At 53.2% G+C, this 24,227-nt stretch overlaps 1 protein-coding gene across 1 annotated transcript in view; it reads left to right on the top strand.

The window, feature by feature from the left end:
• Positions 1-24,104, top strand: part of Glp1r (glucagon like peptide 1 receptor) — a 29,796-nt gene extending 5,692 nt beyond the window's left edge. The window contains exons 2-13 of the mRNA XM_090355221.1: positions 406-502; positions 1,288-1,395; positions 7,873-7,991; positions 8,307-8,413; positions 11,996-12,149; positions 12,694-12,853; positions 15,976-16,036; positions 16,480-16,549; positions 16,657-16,745; positions 17,115-17,253; positions 18,007-18,048; positions 22,270-24,104. Coding sequence (XP_090211347.1) covers positions 406-502; positions 1,288-1,395; positions 7,873-7,991; positions 8,307-8,413; positions 11,996-12,149; positions 12,694-12,853; positions 15,976-16,036; positions 16,480-16,549; positions 16,657-16,745; positions 17,115-17,253; positions 18,007-18,048; positions 22,270-22,437 — 1,314 coding nt within the window. The 3' untranslated portion in view covers positions 22,438-24,104. The remainder of the gene's footprint in view (positions 1-405; positions 503-1,287; positions 1,396-7,872; positions 7,992-8,306; positions 8,414-11,995; positions 12,150-12,693; positions 12,854-15,975; positions 16,037-16,479; positions 16,550-16,656; positions 16,746-17,114; positions 17,254-18,006; positions 18,049-22,269) is intronic.
• The last annotated feature ends 123 nt before the right edge of the window (positions 24,105-24,227 follow it).

The raw sequence follows: 24,227 nt of genomic DNA, 5'->3' as shown, positions 1-24,227 counted from the left end.
AGCTCTGGCCTTCAGTCTGCTTCTCGAGGTGCTGTGTGCCCTTGGTAGTGAGTCTTCCACTCTGGCCTGTGTGTCCTGTTTCCAAATGGTGGGAAGTACCACGCCTCAATCAGGCAGGCCAGAACATAGTAAAGCCCTGGCTGCAGGCAGTGACTCCTAAATGAAGGCAGACAGACTCCCAAACCAAACACCCCCTGTATTTTCCTCTTACCCCCCCCCAAACATCCAGCATTTCCTGGACACCCCCTCCCCCTCCCCCAGGCACAGTCCCCTGGAAAAGTCAATTTGCAGAGGTAGCCCGTACCTGCTAGGATCTGAGGCTCTAAGGGCCCCTGGAGATCAAGAGAGTAGAACGGGGTGTAGCAAGGGGCCAGCCAAACCCACAGGCCCCTCCATGTCCTTCAGGGTGCCACCGTGTCCCTCTCAGAGACAGTGCAGAAATGGCGGGAGTATCGACGCCAGTGCCAGCGCCTCCTCATGGAGGCTCCGCCTCCCGCCACAGGTGAGTCCAAGTGGGGTCCTCCCGCACCCCTGGTCAACATCGCTGGCCTCTCTAGAGTGCCACCTACCCCAGGTCCCCATCCCTGTGCTGGACTGTCATCTCCCTGCTTGCTTCCCTGACCACGCAGGTTCCTGGCGCTCCAGATCTTCCCTCCCCCGTGAGTCTGTGAGGCTCATATCTCAAATTACCCACCAGAACACCGGAGGTGGTACTGTGGCTCAAAGTGGTAGAGCACTAGCCTTCAGCAAAAGAACTCAGCGACAACACCCAGATCCTGAGTTCAAACCCCACGATGGACAAAAAAAAATTCTATTAGTTATGGGGGGCAGGGGTTTGTTGTTACCGTTCTATACATATTTATCTTTTGGAGAAGATTTGCTGGAGGGAGGGGATAGTTAAATGGTATGGGATTGGATATAGCTGGGCCTGAGTTCCAATCCTGACTCTGATCATAACATGGGGCGCTTTCCTCAGCCTCTTGAGCCACCATTGCCCTCGCAAGATGCTGTAAAAGCAGGCCGATGAGGGGTGTTTAGTGAGCGCTTTCTGTGCAGTTGTCCTGTGGCACAGGACGTAGCTCCAGTTCAGGAGGAGGGTGCGCAGATGTTAAGTAGCTTGTTCAAGGCCCCACCCCGGGCAGGTGGCCATGCCCCTTGCCTGGCCCCTGCAGGGAGGTGAAAGTGCTTTACATTCAGTGAGTGCCCAGCAGAGATGAGTGGAGTCATCGTGCGTGCAGAGCCATAGCCAGGCCCAAGCATGCTCAAGGCCTCTCCCATCGTCTGCAGGCCTCTTCTGCAACCGGACCTTTGATGACTATGCCTGCTGGCCGGACGGGTCTCCAGGTTCCTTCGTGAACGTCAGCTGCCCCTGGTACCTCCCCTGGGCCAACAGTGGTGAGTGTTGTTCCTGTACCCAGGCAGGGGCTGAGGAAGCTCTGCTTCCCTTCCTGAGACTGTCCTCCTACCCCGAATATCCCCAGGCCTCCTAGCAGTGCTCATGCCATTCAGAAGGGCCAGGTATCAGGTGTCCTGAGGCCTGTGCTGGCAGGGATGGGGGGACTGAGTCTGGTTTAATTGGTGAGGGGGAGCCAGGTGTGAACAGATCTGGTGTGTGTGTGTGTGTGTGTGTGTGTGTGTGTGTGTGTGTGTGTGTGTAGGGGAGTATGATGTGTGTGGACAGATGGCTTATCCCGCTTCCTGGCATTTTAGGGGTTCATGGGGATCTGCGGTCAGGACATAGGTGGGTAGACCTAGGTGGGGCCTCTCCAGCTCCCCTCTGTGTGTGGGGAGACCCTAAACTGGGGAAAAGGTGCCTAGGTGAAAATGGAGGGGTCACTTCTATGCCCCTGCCCCTACCCCCTGATCCAGGCTTCCTCTATGAGGAAGCACAGGAGCCATAGAGCTCACAGACCCCTCTTAAAATAACAGCAGCTTACAGGCTGGGAACATTAACCTAGTGGTAGAGTGCTGGCCTCACGTCCACAAAGCCCTAGGTTCAAATCCTCAGAAAAAGCTGGAAGTGGTGCTGTGGCTCAAGTGGCAGAGCACAAGCCTTGAGCAAAAAGTGTCCAAGGACAGTGTCGAGGCCCTGAGTTCAAGCCCCATGACTGGCAAAAATAAATTAATTAACTAAAACAAAGAAAAACAATATCTTAGATCCGTCACGTACCCACTGTGCACCAAACCTTGCCTTTCATTCCTTCCCACCAAGGTCCCTTGAAGACAAATCCCCAGATTGTGTCCCATTTTCAGATGTGCAAACAGAGGCACAGAGAAGCTGAGTAGCTTCTCTAAGCTCGCACAGCTTCTGGGTAGTTGGTCCTGGAGTCCTAGAGACTGGTTTATCATTGTGTTCATGGCTCTGCCAGCTCTCGGGAGAGGGGCACTTGCCCAGGAACAGGCCAGTGCCCCCTAACCCCTGCTGTCTGGAGGTGCCCTGGGAAGGGCCGTGAGCCCTGGCCTTCTCCCTCTGAGCTCTGCTCTCTTGTGGGTTTGCTTATGAATTGCCAGAGCAGCTGTATGAGCAGGGACCAAGTTGCCAAACCTCTCTGGGCCAAGGTTTGATCCCTTGGAAGCCAGGTGAAGGAGGCAGGCACAGGAGGAATGCAGAGGCCTTGAGGAAAGGATCACTATTCATTTCACCCACCGTCCTGCCTGCCTCGGGGAGATTTGGGGGCTTGGTGTGGCCCAGTCTTACTGGGCCTCTAGGCCCCAGGGAGCCAGGCAAGGGAAAAGGCCCATCACTCAGCACTAAGCACCCTGCCCTGCCTGCGGCGTGCGGCGCCATCCATCACCTTTAATTTTATTTGAGCAGGAAATAGGGGCTGGTGGTGCCCGTTTATGAGCGAACATGGTTTTATTGCTTTCTCCATGAAGATAACGGCCTTGGCACAGCCCTCCCCCCACGTTAGCCTCCCCCTCCCCTGTGCTCGCCAGCCTGATTCACGCCCTGTTTTGACACTCAGGATCTGCCTCCTCTCCCCACCTGAGTTAGGGACCTGTAGAGACACCCACCTAGGCTCCCATAGCAAAGCTGCTGTCCTGGGCTTGGCTGGAGCTCCCTGCTGCCCTCCACCCCTGTTTCCTGGGGAGCTAGAGCTCCCTGAGTTCCCCTCAGGGAATGGGGGAGCAGGAAGGGAACTCTTCTGAAGTTTTGGGGGCATCTGGCCCAGGAGAGAAACTTGAATTGAGAAGGTGGACAGACTGCGTGCCTGCTGATCTCTGAGACCTCATTGAAAGGCCAGAGGGCACGTGATGGACTTCCCTGTGGAGGCGCTGAACACGGCCTCGGGACAGTCAGTGGGAGGCTTCATAATCCTAGATGGGGCTGCCGTGGGAAGCCAGAACCTCAGAGTCCACCCTGAGGAAGGGAGGGAGTGGAGGAGGAAGTGGGGAGGGAGGGATGAAGGGGTGGGAGAGAGAGGGAGGGGAGCCACTGGCCAAATGCAACCTGCCCTCTGGGATAAGAGCAGGCTGAGAGAGGAGTGAGTGACTTGAGAAAGGATTTGCTTCCGAACAATGCACTGAGTCTTCATCAGGAACCAGCTAGGCCTCACCTACCTAGGTGTGTGGTAGGTGGCCCTGGAGAGAAGGGACCTTCCCCTTGGAGCTGGTGGCCCAGGCCTGGGTGCTGAGGGAGGACTGTGCCAGTCATCTTCTGTCTGAGGTATGGCTTGGGACGCTGCTGCTGACCCCAGAGGCCTGGGAGAACAGGAAGGTGCTGCAGGGAGGGGGAGGGCCCTCGTGACGGGGAGGACTTTGGGGTAGTGAATTGGACATGGGCCCCCCGGGCAGAGCAGTCAGCCAAGCCCTGGTCATTTGACCCTTCTCAATGAGGACTTGGGGCTCTGGATGCTGGGGGAGAGGGGAGCAGAGGAGGGACAGTCTGGCCGGACCACAGGAAGAGGCCTGAGCGCTCTAGGCCGCTGGCTACCTTGAGGCCTTCCACGGCCTCCTTTCCCCACCAGCAGCCCAGCTGCATCTGCCAGCCCTCCCCTGGTTCCTACTTATTTGTTAGCTTAGTTCTAATTATATGAGAGTCATAAAATGCTTTTAAAATGGCCTCTAATTCACGATTCTTAGAAACTCTGGCAGGCATCTCCCCGAAGTAACGTTGAACCTGGGAGCTTTTATAGCAGGCAGGTGTTGCCAGGGGAAGACGGAGGCCTGGCCTGGCCCCAGAGTTGCTCTGGCAGAAGTGGCATCATTCCTTTCACCTCTGGCCTCAGTGGCAGAGGCCACAGGGCCTCTGTGGTGCCCCATGCTGTTGTGTTTGGCTTTGTTGGTACTGGTACTGGGGCTTGAACTCAGGGCCTTGAGCTCTCATTTGTTGTTGTTGTGTTTTTTTTACTCAAAGCTGGTGCTCCACCACTTGAACCACACCTCCACTTCTGTTCTTTTTGCTGGATAGTTAGAGATAAGAGTCTCCCATTAGAATGGCTTCCATTTTACAATGGAGAGAATGGAGCCCAAGGAGGTAACCTGACCTACCCAAGGTGTGACAGTTAACAAAGGACAGAGCTGGATTTGATCTGGAGCTTAGCACATAATCTCCTTCCCATAGTCCCTGACACTCCACCCAGAGCTGGTGCCTTCATGACCAGCCTGTCTTGGGGACAGCGCCTCACCGAGTCTCAGCATCCTCATCTGTTAAACGGGGGCCTGTGTTCCCTCCCAGTGGCCTCTGTGGCTGCTGCAGTGACTGGGTCCACGTAGATGGGCACGGGTAGCTGGATTTCTGATGCTGTGGCTGCTTCCAGGGTGGGGGCCATGTTTAGTTGGAGGTTTTAGTTCCAGCACTGGGGTCTGGGTGAATGAAATAGGCCTGGGCTTCCTGGCAGGTGTCCACACAGTTACCTCCTGTGGAGACAACACTGAGCCATGGCAGCGATTAGCCAGCAGCCTCGCAACCGGAGAAGGCTGGGCTGATAAGTTGGGCCAGACCCCCATCCCACCACCTCCAGCCTGGATGGGCATCTGGGAACCACGGGGTAGCCAGGAATGAGCCCTGGTTTTTAGTACTTGATGCTAATGAAGGCTACATGACAGGCACTCGCACAAGTTGGCTGAGCTCCTTAAGGATAACAGTGGTGCCTTGACCGTGTCAGGAATGTACACATCTGTGTACACACATCAGTGTGTGTTCACACACCCCAGCCTGCTCTGGTGCCAGCTGCCTGGGGTCCGCATTGACTCTGAGCTCCACCAGGAAGAGCATGCACGTGAGAAAATCCAGCCCCAGAGGAGGAACAGAGGAGGAGAAATGGCACAGGGTCATTGTTGACTTATCAGCAAGCCTGGCTGCTACCGTTTGGCATCTGGAGGCAGACACTTAGGAGTTAGCCTCCTGACTCTGCTGGATGGTCTGGGGAAATCACTGGGCTGTCGGGAATTTCAGTTTCTTTATCTGTAAAATGGATTTCGCTGTGTCTACCATGTAAGGTACATATGATGTGCAAAGATATTGGACAGAGAGTAGGTGATTAAACATGAATTGGTGATGGAAAGGGCATGAATACCTGCCATTATGGAGTGCCTATTGTATACAGTGTGGAGTGCCTGGTATACAGCAGCCACACTGCTAGGGGCTGGCCATCTGTGAAGTAGTCTCCCTTCCTTGCCCATCCCCAGCCCCTCTCCTTCCTCTTCCTCCTCCTTTCCATCCAGACTGTTGCCAGAGCCGTGGCGCTGACACCAGTTTCATTCCCCAGAGGGTCGAGCCAGGTCCAGATTAGTGTTCTTGGGAAATTCACAGCCCAAGAAGGGGTTGGTGCATGTCCAAAGACTCGACCCTGGTCAAGAATTTCAGGCATCCCTATAGCAGATAAGAGAGGCATTTGGGGGGCCTGAGAAGAGCCCTTCAAGTTGCTGAAATGAGACCGTGTGTGCGTGTGTGTGTGTGTGTGTGTGTGTGTGTGTGTGTGTGTGTGTGTGTCCGTCCATGTCCCCTTCTCTGCCTTTTCCCTTGCCTGACTCACAAGCATATGTCCAGCACTCTGCCCACCATTATTCCCATAGTGGGTAGTTCCACCTTTGGAGTTTCAAGTCTTGTTTCTTCTTCCAAGTGACAACTCTTTTAAAACTCACGTTCTTCCAGAAGTAGGAATGCGAAGGTGATTTGTTACTGTGTACTCGGACAACTGTCCTCTCAAGAGGGGCCTGATTCCATGTGCTGGTGAAAGGAAGGGAGACAGAGGGAGGGGGGAAGAGCAGAGAGTCTGCCCCCGCTGGTTGATGGGGAGGGTGATTGCTGAGAAGGACAAGGTCCTGTGGCAGGAGGCGGACTCAGGGCTTGCCACAAAGGCCTTGCTGCCGCATAATGGTTGGACCCCAACACATGTCAGTCAGCTTTTTTTTTTCTTAACAGCTAATCTCACCATCCAAAATCTAACCGTGGTGGCTTCACCATACTTCCTTTCTCCCTCACACTGGTGCCGGCCTCCTCTAGCTGGGAATTTGGTCTTCAGAGTCTTTCAGGAGTCTTTTGGCCTCTGTTCCCTAGCACCAGATTTGAGTTCCCCTGCAGGAAGGGAAGCACAAAGCCTAGCACTGCTTCTCAAATACAAGAGCACACATTCCTCCCTTCTCATCAAACCTGAGCCCTCCCCCCCCCACACCCCTCCCTGAGCAGGGGGCGCAGGGCATGATGGGAGACAACCTCTGCTGGATGCTCAGGTGGCTGTGAAGGACGATGGGCCAGGTCTCTCCCCCAAGTTTCCTGGGCCTGTGTTTGGACTCTGCCGGTTTACATAGATTCTGTCCCTTTCTTAGGATACTTCTTGCTTTTCCGGTGGTATTTGCATGAAGGGCTGTGCCTCCTCCCTCGGACTGTGAGCTCCTGAGGGCAGGCTTACATTGCTCCCCTCTCAGAGGACGATTTCCATCTCTCCAACATAAGACCAGGGAAGCTTTGTCCCCACCCATTGAAGGAAGAATTTCCAAGGACAATTTCCTGGTGTCTACCCCCGGATGCAGTGTGTTCCTTTTAGAATGCTGTGTCTTTGAAGGAAAGTTGTCTCCTCTCACAGCAGAGATGAAAAGAAAATGGCTCCCAGTCAGGACAATCAGAAATGTTTAGGGTGACTGCACCATTAGCTACCTTGGGGGTTTGAACCCAGGCCCTCTCTCTCTCTTGTTATGCAGGCACTTTACCACCTGAGCTATGCCTCCAGTCTGGCAGGACAGCTTTTGCTCAGCTGCAGGCATTGTCAGTAATATGATTTGAAGCTGGATTTATCCCTCTGTGTTTCTGGGTGCCCAAGAAGAAAAGCTGAGGGCAGCTGGTGACGTCAGGACTCCCAGTCCAATTCCTGGGCCATTGAGGTGCATCTGAGCCATGGCCTGAGAGTTGTCACATGATGGGACAGACACATGTGTTTCTCAGCCATGGCCACTGGCCATTTGCTTATATAAGTAATTTTGTGTGGGGCACAAAAGATTTTTAAATATTTTAAAAATTATCTTCAAATAAGTATACTAAGGGGTTTCAGTTCAACGTATCAGCTCCTGAGTGTGATGAAGAATGTCATAAATATCCAAATGACCCTTGCCAGGGACAAAAAGTGGGGAAGGGCGGTTTCCTCCTTGGTTTTGTGTGAGAGGAAGGCCCAGAAGTGTGTGTGTGTGTGTGTGTGTGTGTGTGTGTGTGTGTGTGTGTGTGCGCGCGCATGCGTGCGTGCGTGCGTGCGTGCGTGTGTGTGTGTGTGTGTGCACGTGTGCCCACACATGCATGTGTTCCCGTGTACAGGGGATGAACGTGTTGCTAACGTGGCAGGGCTGGCTCTACTGGGTGGAGCAGGGGTGCCACTCGGGTGGGGGAAGAGGAGAGCTATCCATCAGTCCTCAGCCATTGCATGCATGCACTTGCCCCAGTGCTGCAGGGTCATGTGTACAGGTTCTGCACGGCTGAGGGCCTCTGGCTGCACAAGGACAACTCCAGCCTGCCCTGGAGGGACCTGTCAGAGTGTGAGGAGTCCAAGCGAGGGGAGAAGGTGAGCAGGGTGTGTGTGGGGGGGGTGAGGGTTCTGAGCCCCAGGGACTCATAGGACCAGAGACCTGGCTCTTGGCAGGCCTCCTGGCTCACCCCTGCCCCTGCGGGGCGTTGCACACAGTGCTCCTTGCTCTGTGTGCACTGCTCCCCTCTCTGGCCTTGGCCTCAGGTCCTAAAAGTCCCCAGACCATCTCCGTGAAACCTTCTCATCTTTGACTCTGGAATCCCCAGCGGGGCCAGGCCACTTGACCTCCCTGTGTCCCGGAGATGGGAGGCCCCAGGCTGTCACCCCCTCCATGTCCCTGTGTGCACACAGACCCCACCCGAGGAGCAGCTCCTGTCCCTTTACATCATCTACACGGTGGGCTACGCGCTGTCCTTCTCTGCCCTGGTCATTGCCTCGGCCATTCTCCTGGGCTTCAGGTAAGAGGGTGAGGATCTCAGGGGTGCTTCATTCTTACCTCGTGCTCAGGTCACCCCCTCCTTAGCTCCCCAGAGCCAGGCTGAAAACACAGGGTACAACTCTGTATGCACAATCTAATCTCTGTATGAGTACAGACTGTGGTGGGTGGGAGGAGAGAAACCCCAGGGCTAGGAGCATGGCTTAGTGGTAGAGTGCTTGCCTAGCATTCATAAAGCCCTGGGTTCGATTCCCCAGTACCAGGTACACAGAAAAAGCCAGAGGTGGTGCTATGGTGCAAGTGGTAGAGTGCTAGCCTTGCCCCAAAAGAATCTCAGGGACAGTGAGATTCAAGCCCCCGCACTGGCAAAAACAATAACAACAACAAAACATTCCTGTCCTCACTGTGGGTGGTGGGATTGTGTCGTGAGCAGGTGTCACCTACATAGAGATTTTGCTCTCTTTGGAGCTTGATAATCCTGACAGAAAGGTTTTTCCTGAGGTCTAACCTAGACTAGCAGCTGGGACTCCCCTCCATCTACTTTTTTTAGAGGGTTAGAGGGGTGGGCTCGGGGACTGGAAGAATTCTGAAGGTAGGAACTTCAGGACACCAAGGCAGCCGTCCCCATCAGTGCTGTAGGGTGTAGTGGTGAATACACATGCACCACCAGGGAAGCCTGTCCCCCCAGGCCCTGCACACCCCCCACCCTCCACAGAGCCATCCCCAAAAAGTGCCTCTTCTGATCTCTACTCAATTCCAAAGCGGGTTACCATACGTCTAAGTCCCTGTAAAAATGTAAAGCATGAAGCCAGGAGCTGTGGCTCACACCTGTAATCCCCCTACTCAGGAGGCTGAAATCTGAGGATCATGGTTTGGAACCAACTCAGGCAGAAAAGTCTTGAGACACTTTTCTCTCCAAATTAATCACCAAAAGAGCTGGAAGTGGAGCTGGGGCTCAAGTGGTAGAGCACCAGCTTTGAATGAAAAGAGGTATTGGTAAGGATGTGAGGCCCTGAGTTCAAGTCTCAGTGTCAGAACAACAAGAAAAAAACACAGAGCCTCGTTTTGTATGCATTTTGACAACATGTTGTATACTTTCTTCTGCACATTTGACCCCCTTACATTGTTGTGAGATTCATTCATGTGGATACATAGATAGCTTGATTAATATAAGCTATCAGCTTCTGTATTCTGTGGTTCCAGAGCGGTTTATCTTCCTATCATGATTTCGGTAGATTATTTTTTTCTTTCCTTCCGAATGCCAATCCTTGTGGTGATGAATGTCTCAGCCATGCCCCTGCTGTCTCCAGGGGGCAGAGAGCCAGTGGTAGAACTGGCAACTGCTTTTCTAGGCTAGGGTGGTGTTAAGTTGTTCTCTGAAGTGGTTGATTCCCATTTGTTCCTTTTTGGCAGCAGTGAGAGAGAGTTCCCTTTGTTTCACACACTCACCAATTTCAGAATTAAATTCTGCCAGTCAGACATACGCAGTCTATCTCATTATGATTTCTCTTGCTCGTCTCTGATTCCTAGAGGGATCAGGCACTTTTCCCTGGTGTGGTTTGTGAGTTGCTCGTTCATATCATTTGATTTATTTTTATTGGTTAATGTGGCTATTTTCTGTATATTTTAGACACTCGTTCTAGATGCTGGTCAGTGATATCTCTTTTCTTTGTGATTGATTTTTTCCATCCACTTAGCAGTGCTTTTATGCACAGAAAAGTTCTTGCATTTAAATTTCTGCATTTAAACCAAAGAGCCAGTGGGTCACACCTATAAACCTAGCTACTCAGGAGGCTAAGATCTGAAGATATTGGTTTGAAACCAGCCTAGGCAGAAAAGTCTGTAAGATTCTTTTTTTTTTTTTTTTTTTTTTTTTTTTGCCAGGCCTGGGCTTGAGCTCAGGGCCTAAGCACTGTCCTTGGATTTTCTCAAGGCTAGAGCTCTACCACTTGAGCCTTAGCACCACTTCCAGCTTTTTTCTATGTATGTGGTACTGAGGAATCAAACCCTGGTCTTTGTGCATGCTAGGCAAGCACTCTACCACTAGGCCAAACTCCTAGCCCGGAAGTCTGTAAGATTCTTATCTCCAATTAACCACCAAAAGGCCGGACGGCTTTGTACTCACTAGGTAGGTGTCCTGTGAGCCAAAGCTCCCACCTTTTTTACTCTGGTTAATTTTGAGAAGCTATGTAGCTTTTTGCCCAGGGGCCTTAGACTGTAGTCCTCCTGTTTATACTTCTCACCAGGGGTGAGATGACAGACAGGCAGTACCATGCCCAGATTTTTCAGTTGAGATAAAGTCTCAACTCTTTTGTCTGAGCTGGCTTAGAAAGCCCTCCTGTCTGTGCCTCCTGCTTTGCTGGGATGACAGGAGGATGACACTAGGTCAAGCAACTAGTGGAGATGGAGTCTCTTGAACCTTCTCTATTGCTGACCTTGAAATGTGTCCTCTTAATCTCTGCCTCCTGAGTAGCTGGGGTTATAGATGTGAGCCACAGAACCCAGTGTTTATCTTTCTGTTAGACTTATTTCTAGGAGTCAATTAAAGTATGAATAAATTTTTAAAAAAGTTTTTTTCACCTTTTAACTGTCTGTTGCTGAAATCTAGACATACAAGGCAGCAACTTTGCTGAACTGTTTTCTGCACATTCTCTTGGATTTCTGTAACCATTTTGTTTATTTGCATTCTCTCTTGTTTTATTGTTGTGGCTAGGGTCCATAATGCATATTTAAGCAACAATCATATAATATATCCTTATTTTTTTTCCTGATTTTTAAATGAAATAATTCTACAGCTTTTGGATTAGTGTGCACAGATAAAACCAGGAGTGATGGGGTGATAGCCCAGAATTCCTGAGGACATGAGCTCAGTCCCAGCATTGGAAAAAAGCAGAAGATAGAAAAACCATAATGTTTATTGCTAGCTGGGTAGATAGGCCTTACCAAGTTAAGAGACACTGTCATGCTGGCTACTCAGGAGGCTGAGATCTGAGGATCATGGTTGAAAGCCAGCCCAGAGACTTTTATCTCCAATGAATCACAGAAAAAAAGCCAGAAGTGTTGCTGTATCTCAAGTGGTAGAGTGCTGGCCTTGAGCCAACAGAGCTTAGGGACAGCGCCCAGGCCCAGAGGTCAAAGCTCAGGCCCAGCCAAAAAAGAAAGAAAGGAATGCCCTCATGGTTCCAGTTCATTCTCCGTTTTCACAGTAAAGGATGGGATGTGGCGCCCGGTGCCTTTTGCATCTCTACCCTGTGCCTAGTGTCTGGGCATGCGTAGGCCAGAGGCATTTAAGATGTGGTTCTTATGGAGTCAAGCTCCATTGGGGAAAAGGATCTTCACACATGCATCTTTTTGGAAGAAATGCCATGATGAATTGAGAATATGGGCTGGAGGAAGGAGATTGACAGCCCTGCCGGGGGCTTCGTGAAGAGTCAGGACACCATTGGCCAGAAGGGTTTTCAAGATTCTGGAGTAGAAAGGCATTCACGGAGCAAGAAGACACAGCTCGGGATTGGAGCTGGAAACACGCCCCATGTGTGGGTTGGTTGGCCTGGGAGTCAGAGGTGTGGCCATCTTGCTGGAAGGGCCCTGCTTTCTCCTTCAGACACCTGCACTGCACCCGGAACTCCATCCACCTGAACCTGTTTGCCTCCTTCATCCTGCGAGCACTGTCCGTCTTCATCAAGGACGCTGCCCTCAAGTGGATGTACAGCACGGCCGCTCAGCAGCACCAGTGGGATGGGCTCCTCTCCTACCAGGTGTGCAGGGAGGGGCAGACAGGAAGGGCCGCCTGCCTCTAGCCTTCCCCGTAGTCCCAGGATGAGGAGTGTCCCAGCTGACCCGCCTTAGCCCTCATGGATACCCCAGGTCTGATAGGAGAGGCCATCTATTCTGGGAGCCCCTAGTTTGATAAGAGAGGTAATCTACCTTGGGTAGTCTGATGGAGTCTAAGGCGGGAGACCCTAGACCCTACCCTAGGGAGTTCTCAGTCTGATGGCAGAGGAGCATCCTTGGAAGACAGACCTGAGTTTGGATGGTAGCTCGGCCCTTTACTGGCTGCATAACTTGGGACCCATTGGTCCCTGTCTCTGAGGCTGTGTGAGGATCAAACACTTCTTTCCTTTCCTCTCAGGATTGGAAGAGGGGTGAGGTGGGGTGGGGGCTGCATGCTTTAGTGGCTCCAAGCTCTCCCATTTATTTTGCATTACCTATGGTTGGATCAGAGCTGGGCCAGGATAGCAGGGGTGAAAGGGAGAGGCTGGCCCAGCTTCTGTCCTCGCTAGACCCTTCTTCTGCCCCCAGGACTCCCTGGGCTGTCGTCTGGTGTTCTTGCTCATGCAGTACTGTGTGGCAGCCAACTACTACTGGCTGCTGGTGGAGGGCGTGTACCTGTACACGCTGCTGGCCTTCTCCGTCTTCTCCGAGCAGCGAGTCTTCAAGCTGTACCTGAGCATTGGCTGGGGTAAGGCCATCCGGGGTAAGGGGGGACAGCTCTGAGCCCTCGTCCACCTTGAGACTGGAAACACACTGCTGAGCCGAGAACGGGAGCCAGCCCCCTCCTGGTGACAGGAAACTTGACGGGGGTTGTACTTACCACCCCCACCCATGGCATGACTCTTCTTTAAGAGGAGTCCATACCTCACCTGGTCCAATCCTCACTCCCACCCCACCCTGGGACTCATACCAGCGGAAGTCTAAGGAGACGCTCTCCCGCCCCCAGCCCCGGGAGAGGACTTCAGGGTGGGAGAGACAGAGGATGGGCCGGTGGGGAAGATGCTCCATCACATGATGGTGATGAAGCTGAGCTGGGCCTGGTGGGATGACCAGAGCCCTGCCAAGACCAGAGACTAAGCATGTGCCTGGAGCCCAGCTGGAAATGTTCTAGCCAAAAAAGTTGGTCAAGAACCATCGGGTCTTTTTTTTTTTTGCTGGAACATTTCTGGTTGTGCTTCTGCCTCTCTCCATACCATGTGGGATTCTGTGGAGGAGCAGGGCTGGGGTTCTGAAGAGGGCCACAAGCTCCGTCCCCACCAGAGACCCCAGGTAGAACCTCCTGCAGGAGCAGCCGGTGACACTCTGCTAGGACGGAGCCCAAGAATGGCACCTGCCTGCCCTCCAGCCCTCTTGGATCTTCCACAGGCACTCTTGCCAGCACCCCACACCTCAAGCTGCCCAGACCCCTGCTGCCCTGGCCGCCAGCGACCCTTCAGCTCAGTCACTCAGCCCCCTTCCCCCACAACCCTCTCTTTCCCATACTGGCTCTTCTAAGACTTTACCAGGCAGTTGTTGGTCTAAGAATGTGCTGGAAGCATTTCTTCCCCTCCCCTTACCCCCCCATCCCCTCCAGTCATGGCTGCTAGCCACCACTTCAGGAAGCTGTTCCAGGCCCCAGATTTTGCTCTCTACCCTCCCAGCCCCCTGCCCTGCCCTTGTCTGCATCCATTGTTCCTGGCATTCTTCAGCGCTGCTATAGAAGAGTAGCTCTGCCCAGACTTCAGTGCAGCCAATGCCTTAGGAACACCAGGACCCACAGAGGGACAGGGCCTTAAAGGCAGAGCAGGCCCTGCACCCCGGGCCCTGGATCCTCCCACCTCCTGCCTGTCATGCTCATGTTCAGTCTTTCAGCCCCTTCAGGTCCCATCCAGTTTCTGCACACGTGGCCTGCAGGCCCAGCTTTGGTACACAGATCCTCGATTCTCTCCTTCCTCCACTTCTGCCCTCCTCCCCCAGCACCTGTCCCGCCCTCCTCACATTTCCTTCCATCCTGCCTGAGGCCAATCCGCAGGTGCAGCCCCAGATGCCTGCATCTCTCTGAGGGTGAGAGCAGGGACAGAAAACAGGGAGGACAGTCCTCGGGGTGCAGGGACAGTGCCTGTCCATTCTGGGAAATAGCATCAGCACTGTTAGCACCTGTCACCATAGCAACCTGAGGGTGGGACCAATCAGAGGGATGGGAGTGGTGTGTGCAGAAGAGCAGGGTGGTTGGTAAGGGCTGGTGGGGACACAGCTCTGGAGGTCTCTGGAAATGGGGGGACGAGGAGCAGCAATCCTTTTTTTACTGCCTCACACTTGAGCTCAGACCCAGGGATACCCTTCTCTAAGGAGAACAGCTTTTCTTTCTTTTTTTTTTTTTTTTTTTTTTTTTGCCAGTCCTGGGCTTGAGTTCAGGGCCTGAGCACTGTCCTTGGGCTTTATTAAGGCTAGAGTTCTACCACTTGAGCCTCAGCACCACTTCTGGCTTTTTGCTATGTATGTGGTACTGAGGAATTGAACCCTGGCCTAGGTGCATGCTAGGCAAGTACTCTACCACTAGGCCAAACTCCCGGCCCAGCTTTTCTTTTTTAATTAGAGTGGGAGGAGAGAGACATGGAGAGAAGAAAGATGGATCCAAGGGTTCTTCTGTAATGCCAGAAGTTGTAGCCCAAGTGAGAACGGTCAGGGGCAGACTTAAGCTTTATACACACAGCAGAAGGACTGAAATGGGGTGGGGAGCGGCACCATAGCTGAGTGTTCCTGGATCAGGATCCCTAACTGAAGTCCGTGCAGTTGTCATCCAGGGTGGCTGGTTGCTATTTCCAAGGTCACTGCAGAGGTCATTTTCCAGGGCTTCCTTTGAACCTCTCTGTAGGCTGAGTGTCCTCATGGCACGCCATGTGGTCTTCTCCAGAGTAAACAGAGACAGACAGACACAGAGATGGAAAGGAACCAAGGCAGACTACAGGGTATTTATAAACGAACCTTGGAAGTGACAGGTGTCATTGGCCACACAAACCGCTCCTGAGGCAGCATGGACATGAGGTGGAGAGCGTGGGGACTGGCTGCTGGGTCAGCCACTCACGGCTGTGTCTGCCGGCTTTGTATTGCTATAGTGAGATATCGGAGGTAAATAACCTACAAAGAGAAAAGACTTACTGGAGTTTGCAGTCCAAGGTCAGAGAGACCTGGTTATCATCTTGGGCTCTGGTGGGGGGAGGCACTGGCTATCAATAGCAGGGTGAATGTGGCTAAGTGAACTGTGCACTCATATCTGGGATACAGAAAGGACTGGCAGGTCAGGCTGGGATCTCAGAGATCCCCTTTAGGGACCTGTCTCCACAGTGACGAGGATCTCCCACCAGCGGTCCTGGCTTCCCCATGAGGACTGAGCCATTGTGCTGGGCCACTGTGGACAGTGAGCTGGCCCAGTGAGCACCACAGATGGGGCTGTGGCCTCTCTTCAGCCTTCTGCACAGGCTGTACGCAGGTGCATGGGGTGGGGAACAAAGACCCAAAGGGGCATTGGAGAGCCTGCCTGGCCCCGTCTCATCCAGCACATCTTCTAGAATGAGCAGCTTTGGCCCTGGTGCCGAGCCTTGATGTGTGTCTGGCACATAGGCACAGCTGGACTCTAGAGCTCTCTCCACGGAAGAATCCAGGACATCTGTGTGTGTGTGTGTGTGTGTGTGTCTTCTGCCCCCTCCTCTCAGGTACCCAGCCTAGGAGACACATTTGGGGCCAGGCTAGAAGAGGGGGCTGGCTGGGTAAGGGCGGTGCCTGTGACAGTGGTCTGCCAGTGCCTTCCTGTGTGTCCCTCTCTCCTCTTAGGTGTTCCCCTGTTGTTTGTCATCCCCTGGGGCATCGTCAAGTACCTCTATGAGGATGAGGGGTGAGTGGCCTGCTGTTTGGGGGGGAGTGCTGAGGTCCCCATCCTCAAAGCCCATGGGGTTCTTCAATCTCAGAGGAGACACTAGGGGACCAGGAACGTAATGTGTGCCCCTCTTCCCTGCCCCTGCCTGGGATGGCGTGGTGACAGATGGCACTGAGTCTGGGGGAGGTGGGGGGTGTGTGGAGTCCTGTGCAGACTTCTCTGTAACCCCCCTGAGTGAGGCGTCTTGTTTCCTGTAAGATGTGGGGACTGTGTGTGGTGCTCTGTGACCGTTCACTCTGTGTGTGTGCGCGCGCGCGTGTGTGTGCGCATGCATGTTCCCATGTGTGCTTGTAGGCTGAGGACTGGTTGTTGGGTAGCCGTGGTGGCAGTGGGTGGCGGCACTCTGTCTTTTCAGCCTGAGCCCTGAATACATTTGTGCCTCTCCCGCTCTTCTTCCCCAGCTGCTGGACCAGAAACTCAAACATGAACTACTGGCTCATTATCAGGCTGCCCATTCTGTTCGCCATTGGGGTGAGGCATGGCGTGGGGTGGGAAAGAGGTCCGCGGTGGGCCTGGGCTTGGCTCTGGGGGGACAGGGAGGATGTGGGGGTCCCAGCCTCCTTCCCACCGCTCTGCAGGTGAACTTCCTCATCTTCGTCCGAGTCATCTGCATCGTGGTGTCAAAACTGAAGGCCAATCTCATGTGCAAGACAGATATCAAATGCAGGTGACCTCAGCCGGCTGGCTGTGCTGGGCCCCTCCCCCTCCCTGACAGCAGAGAACAGTCCTGGCGTGCTCAGCTTGGAGCTCTGTGTCACCCTGTCTTCAACACCCAGGCCGCCCTGTCTTCAACACCCAGGCCGCCCTGTCTTCAACACCCAGGCCGGGCCTGAGACTCCCCCTCCCCAGGCCTTTCCTTTGGCCTATCATGGATTAAACCCTGGGTTTCTGGGGCCTTGAGCTCTATCCTTCCCACCAAAGCAGCCTGACTCAGGAGGGGCAGGGCCTCCATCACCCAGGTAACCCAGATAGAGGAAGGTGGAAGGCACGGAGCGGGAAGAAAATGACTCTGAGGATCTTGCCCTGCCCCCCCCAGGCTTGCCAAGTCCACCCTGACACTTATCCCCCTGCTGGGGACCCACGAGGTCATCTTTGCCTTCGTGATGGACGAGCATGCTCGCGGGACTCTGCGCTTCATCAAGCTGTTCACAGAGCTCTCCTTCACCTCCTTCCAGGTGACTCAGGGTGGGGGAGAGGAACACGGGACACCTCCGAGGTTGGTGGGGGAGGGGCACTGGGGAGGCAGCCAGCTTCGCAGATGGGAAAGGTGGGCAGGCTGAAGCCTGGGGTTGCAACCCATGGCCACCGCCATGGGGTGGAAGCAGAGCCACAGATAGCACCCCCAGATACCCTGACATCCCAGCCCATCTTGCCTGTAAATCCTCAGGACAATAGCCTTCCCAGATGTGGCCTTAGACATCTGGGATGATGGGGAGAGGTCTGCCATCCACCTAGCAGGAGGCAGGGAGATGCCCTGCAAGACAGTTTATATCCTGGTACATTCTGCCCTCCTGGCACTCAGGACGTGAGTGAGATCACCCTTGCTTTACATTACAGGAAACTGAGGCTCAGAAATGTCATGGACAGACAAAGTGAGGGCTAGATCCTCTCGGCTAGCCTTTAGACACCGCTGTAAAGACAAAGGAACATAAGAAACTGACCTCAGTCCATTGAGAGTGTTATAGGATGCTGCCAAGCACATAGGCTCATGTGTGTGCATTCATATTCATGTGTTCGTTCACACAGAGAACTCCATTCTGGAGCCTGGGAGATACATGAGGGAAGGGGAGGGAACTTCTCCTTTCCAGGCCTAACACTTCCCTGGCTCAGCCTGGGAAGTTGGGAGAAGTGTTGAAAGTGTCAAAGCCCTTCCTTCCCTGTAGGCCCCCACCCCACTCCCTTCCTGCTGACCTATCTCTTGCTTCCAGGGGCTGATGGTAGCCATCTTGTACTGCTTCGTCAACAACGAGGTAAGGCCTGGGTAGGGGTGGCGGGAGTCCTCCTGAGAGACTGCCATTGTCTGGGATGGGGCTGAGGCCCTGGGAACTCCCAGCAGCTTTTTCACCAGAGACCCCCACGCAAACCCCTGCAGCCTAGACTTGAGGACACATCTTGTTTATGTATTGTATGCCTTCCTCACATCCTGTCTCCCCTGCTCCCCCTCTAAATCTGGGTCCTTTTCTCATCTACAAGAGGAGGGTAAAATCCCCGTTCAGTAAGTACAACGTATATGCCGGCAGTGGGATAAGACCTTCCTCCAGCCAGGCGCTGCAGGCCCATTCCGTCCTGTTGGCATGACGAAGATGTGTTCTTCTATCTCAGGAGACACCCAGGAAACAACAGCTCTTTTGTCTGCTTCCAAAACCTAGAGCTTCCCAGGGAAAGAGAGGAAATGAGGCAGGGCAAGAGGGAAAAGAGGAGAGTATTCCTGCTTCCTCCAGCTTCCCTGAACTGGCTTGTGTGTGTGTGTGTGTGTGTGTGTACATGTGTGCATGTGTGCATGTTTGTGCGTGTGTGTATGAGCTGGTCCTAGGGCGTAAACTCAGGGCCTCGGCTCTGCCCTTGAGTATTCTGTGCTGAAGGCGAGCACTCTACTACTTGAGCCATAGCTCCATTTCTAGCTTTTGACTGGCTAATAGGAGATGAGAGTCTCACTGACTTTCCCGCCCTGACTGGCTGAGAACCATGATCGATCGATCATCAGATCTCAGCTTCCTTAATAGCTAGATTACAGGTATGAGCCACAGGTGCCTGGATCTGACCCGGCTTCTTATGGGCTAGGAGCACATGGCCTTCAGATCTCTAAAAAGTGAGGGAAGTCATGTTTCTTATGTGCTTTCTTGTGTGATTTCCCCCATCTCGCAGAGAGAGGAGGTGAAGGGTGGGAAAGGTGAGGATTGCCCCGATGGGTCCTCATAAAGAACTCTGTGTGGACTTTGGAGGGCCGTTCCGCAGGACAGTCTCCCTTCGGGAATGCTTCTGAGCAAAGGGAGGATGAGCGCTAGCCAGGGGCTCCAGAGTTGGCTTTGCCAGCCTGGCAGAGATGTGGACAGGAGCAAGGCAGCCTGCATCCCTGGAGGAATGAGGAACAGAGGTCCCTGAGGAGACATGGAGGCTCCTTACTGCCACTTTTGACTCCATGTCCTCCCTTCTCCCTGCCATCCCCAAAGCCACATACCTTCTGCCCATGTGTTTGCCTCCCCACTTTGTAGTCTCACCCAGCTTCTGGTCCTGACGCCATCCAGCCATCTCCCTCCTCTCCCATCACCTCTGGCTGGCCCGGCTTTGTAAGGAGAGAGGGATGGGCCCACATTCTTGCTCTGCCCTTGGCAAAATACTTGACCCTAAATCCCCAGAATTGTACTCTTCTGGCCAGACCTATCTAACTACAGACTCTTCTGGCCTCTGCCAGGGCTGGTCCCATAGGTCTAGGAGACCCCACTCAGAGGATGAGGGTTCTGTCTGTATCATCTGCTGCCCCAGAGTCCCTTCCTGCTCCATTATCTCCAGATGCCTCATCATCACCAGCTCACTAGGGACATAGTAGCTCTTGAGCTGAGGCCTCTGCCCACAGAGCTGTTCCTAGACCCAAAGTTGCCATGGCAATGCCAGGTACTTGTCACTTGAAAAGATGGCCTGAGCATCAGTCTCCTGTGGCTGTCACGGCATGTACTGGCTTCCGGTAGTCAGAGGTGAGTAGGCGTGGAGATGGGTTATGGTAATTGACCAGGAAGGGGGCTCAGGACATATTTGCTAGGCTGCAGAGCTCAAAGGGCAAAGAGGAGGTAAGTTCATACATGCAGAAGTCCTGGCCCAGCAGTTCAGGGGTCCATATTGACTTGTTTGATTTTCATAACTGAAAGATCTAATGTCAGATGTCCCTTTATCGGACTTATTCACAGTGAGTGCCTGCTGTATAGCGGGCACTGTACCTGGTGCAGGGATATAAAAAGAAGGAAGATGAGATCCAGACCAATCCCATATCTCCCCTCCCTGCTAAGAGGGGAAGGGAGGCGTGGCCTGGGACAAGCAGGAACTTAAGAGCTGTTGTAGGCAAGGGACCAGTAGTTAAGAGCTGGGCGTGAGGCCGGGAGTTTGGCCTAGTGGTAGAGTGCTTGCCTAGCATGCACAAAGACCCGGGTTTGATTCCTCGGTACCACATACATAGAAAAAAGCCAGAAGTGGTGCTGAGGCTCAAGTGGTAGAGCTCTAACCTTGAGAAAGTCCAAGGACAGTGCTCAGGCCCTGTGCTCAAGCCCATGACTGGCAAAAAAAAAAAAAAAAAGAGCTGGGCGTGAGAGCCAAGTTCAACCTAGGTTCACCCTGGGTCAAGGCCTAGGAAAGATGTTTAAGAATTCTGCACTGAGCTGGGCACCAGGTGCTCGTACCTATAATCTTAGCTACTTAAGAAGGCTGAGATCTGAGGATAGGGGTTCAAAGCCAGACCAGGAAAGAATAGTCTGCCAGACTCTTGTTTTAGATAAACCAGCAAAGACCTAAAGGTGTGGCTCAGGTAGTAAAGCTTTAGTGTTGAGCAGAAAAGCCAAGTGAGAGTGTGAGGCCCTGAGTGCAAATCCCAGTTCCCCCTGCCCCATAGACACACACACACACGAGTCCTCTGCATTTCTTCATTTCTAAAAGGAGAACAAAAGGTGATGAAGGAAATCGATGGGAAATGTGAGGTCCTTGCACAGCGGTTCTTAATTGCGATTATAGGGGCCACCCAGGAGGTTCAGAAAAAGTACGGAGGCAGGTGGCGCAGGAGGAAGTATCAGGTATCATGTGCCAAACTCTAAAATCCCGCGTCTTCAGTTTACCATCATTGCCTCCATCCCCCAGTGCAAGGCTGTGGGAAGAGGATCCTCCCCTGCAGCTGGGCAAAGGGAGGCCACCCTCTGAGTGTCCCCTCCCAGTTGTGTGAGAGCTAAACCAGGCAGGGAGCTGGCCGCCTCCTTCTCTCCCCACCCAGACCTGGGCTCTAAGATGCTTATGGGATACAGGCCATCCTGGCAGGCAGGGGCCTGGGCCATCTCACTCCGCTTGATTCAGAAGTTCTTTTAAGGGATGGCATGCAGCCATGCCAGGCATCTTGCTGGCCTTGGCCAGATGGAAGACAAAGGGAAAGAAAAGGGCACGTTGGCACAGGGGCTGGTGGGAAGATTGGCTGAGAGCTCCTGACCAACTGCTGGCTCTCCTGGTGACTTGGTTTTGAGAGGACCAGAAGCCCAGACAATGTAAGAGTTAGGGACACCCCAAGGAAAGGCTCTATTTTTACTTCCTCCTCCTCCTCCTTCTCTTGCTCCTCTTCCTCCTCCTTCTCTTCCTCCTCCTCCTCCTCTTCTTCCTCCTCCTCCTCTTCTTCGTCCTCCTCCCTCTTCTTTTATTCTGTCTGTCCTGAGGCTTGAACTCAGGTTGGGTGTGCCCCTGATTTCGCTAGTATTCTACCATTTAAGCCACAGTTGCCACTTCCAACTCTTTCTTTTGGTGGCTCATTGGAGATGAGAGTCTCAAGGACTTTCCTGCCCTGACTAGCTTCAAATAGCAGTTTTCAGGTCTCCTAAGCAGTCCTCCTGGGTAGCCAGGATTACCGGAGGGAGCCCCTGGCACCAGGTGAGAAGGCCGGGTGATTGGGAGATCCCAGCACAACACAGTGGGGATCCCGATTAGCTGAGCTCACCTGGACTGTCTGCCCCTTTGGTGCTCACTGCGGCCTCAGATTGGGATTGGTTGAGAGCCAGGCTGGGAGGCTCTGCCTCCTTGCTTCCTTCTCCCTCCCCACCCCCCACCAGGTGGGTGGGTGGAGGCAGGAGGAATGTAGTTTAGACCAAGCAGGTTCTAAAGGCAGACTCCTCTCCAGTTCTTGTTTCCATACCATCTCCCAGCGCATCTCCTTCCTCTTGTCCCTTGTGTGATGGATTGTCAGAGGTACTTAGCTGAATCAGAGTTTAGAGATGGAAAAGGCCAATTAGGTTCTCAAGCCCATCTCTCCTGAGGAGAGGCAGAAGATCCGAGACAACAATAAACAGTTTTATTGCCATATTCATTTAGGCGCCCGAAGGCCTTGACTTGTGTCTCTTAATATAATGTAGTGGATTTTTCCCCTTCCCCACTAATGTAATAATAGGGCTATTTTTATGGGCGGTCAGTTGGCATTGATGCCTTTTGCTTCTCTCCTTTTCTTCCCACGGAAGGTCCAGCTGGAGTTTCGAAAGAGCTGGGAGCGCTGGCGGCTGGAACATCTGCACATACAGAGAGACAGCACCATGAAGCCCCTCAAATGCCCCACCAGCAGCTTGAGCAGCGGAGGTACGGTGGGCAGCAGCGTGTATGCGGCCACCTGCCAGGCCTCCTGCAGCTGAGACCCCAGCACGGGCCTTCCTGCAGTCCTTGCTGCCGGCTGGGCAGCCATCCCAGGTTGGGGAGACCCGCCCAGGGACAGGGGAGACGAGACACACACACCCCTACATCCCCGCTTTCCCTCCTCCAGCCCATCAGACGGGCAAAGGCACAGGGCCTCCTGGGATCAGGGACATATTTTCTCTGAGGAAAAGCAGCCTGCTAATTCTATCACAGTGGCAGGAGGAGAGGAAAAAATGACTTCAGCTGAAAAGAGGAGGATTTCTTCTGTTAAGCCACAAGGCCCTTGGGGTTCCCCTCGCGTGCCCCCCGCCCTGCCTGCCGCCTAGACAGAGCAGCAAATCAACCCCTGACTCAAACTCAAGGTCAATGGCTCATTAGTGGAATTGTGGCTTGGAAGAAGAGATTGTTCTGCAAGAAGCTGGTATAACCTCAGCCAAACACAGCACTTGGCCACATGAGCCAACTCTGCCCACATCTGCCCTGGGTCACCACTATTGTCTGCCTTCTCCTGCTGGGCAAATTTTTGTGCATCGGGGTTGCCTGTTCTCAGCCTTCTGCTCATCTCCCTACTCAGTCTCCTTGGAAGGCTGTGTTTGGGCCACCAGTAGCAGCTGTTTCTGGAAATGGCTACACGTGGTATCCAGAATGCCACAGCGATCACTCAGGCTGGTACACCACTTCTCCCCTGGCTGTGATTGATTCTGCTTTCTGCTTCCGCCATTTCCAGGGGATTGGAGCAGGCCTGCTGCTGGGAAACCCTGCCCAGGGCGGTGTGCATTCTCAATTCTGTTCTAATGATGCTCAAGGATCCTCTGAGGTTCTTCTAGGGACATGTAAGAACATCCCCACTGTGGGAATAGATGAGCTGCATGGCTGGGAACCAGAGGACTAAAGGAGCCATTCCCCTCCCCAACCCCCTGCATGGGAGCATTTTCTAACGGTGGCCAGAATGGTATCTCAAATGGAAGCTTGGATGCACCCTGTAACTTCAGAGGAAACCAATGAGCCACAATCCATGTCATTTTGTTCCCACCCCCATTCAGAATACACATACACATACACATGCATACGCACATTCACGCACACACTGGGAGTTTGTATACATCTCATTCCTTTATTGCTGTGACTGTTTGTGTGCAAATGTACCATTCTGACTTCTCCCATCTGATCAAAACAAGAACTAAATCATGTTTGCCGTGCTGATGTCTGGGGGAGTGGGGTGGTAATTAACTTGATTCACCTGCACTTTGAGCTAATTAATGCTGGCCTGGCCTCTCATAAATAACAATCAGCACAAAGGCTGGATGGGGAGAAAATTATCTAGTAATCCTTCCCCAAGCCGTGGGAAGGAAGCCGACCAGTAAGCAGCATTCCAGAGATCTAGATAGACAGGAAAGCAGCCAACACCAGAAAGCCAAGGAAGTTTCTAGAGCAGGAGAACTAGAGTTGTGGGCTGAGGGAGGGGCTTCGCTGGAGGGATTCACTTGTGCGGCGATCTCCCTCCCCTTGTTTACACCACACACATTCTCCTCTGTCCCTCAGAAAGGCACACAGTGTTCAGGGAGAATAATAATGGCACATAAAACACATCAAGCAGAAAATTCCTTATCCTTCAGTTTCACTGAAGTGTTGGGTCTACGCTAATAGGGAAGTAGAACCTCAGGCTAAAGAAAGGAAGTACGGCCAGGTTGTTGTTGCTTTGACCCAGATGATGGGGCAGGCAATGGCGGGGGGGGGGGCTCTGCTCCCCCCAGAACCAGGACAGGCTTCCCAGTAACATCACATACTT

The sequence above is a fragment of the Megascapheus bottae genome, chromosome 22, assembly GCF_031878675.1.
Source record: "Megascapheus bottae isolate mThoBot1 chromosome 22, mThoBot2.hap1, whole genome shotgun sequence".
NCBI lineage: Eukaryota > Metazoa > Chordata > Mammalia > Rodentia > Geomyidae > Megascapheus > Megascapheus bottae.
This window is presented reverse-complemented; position numbering and strand designations above follow the sequence as displayed.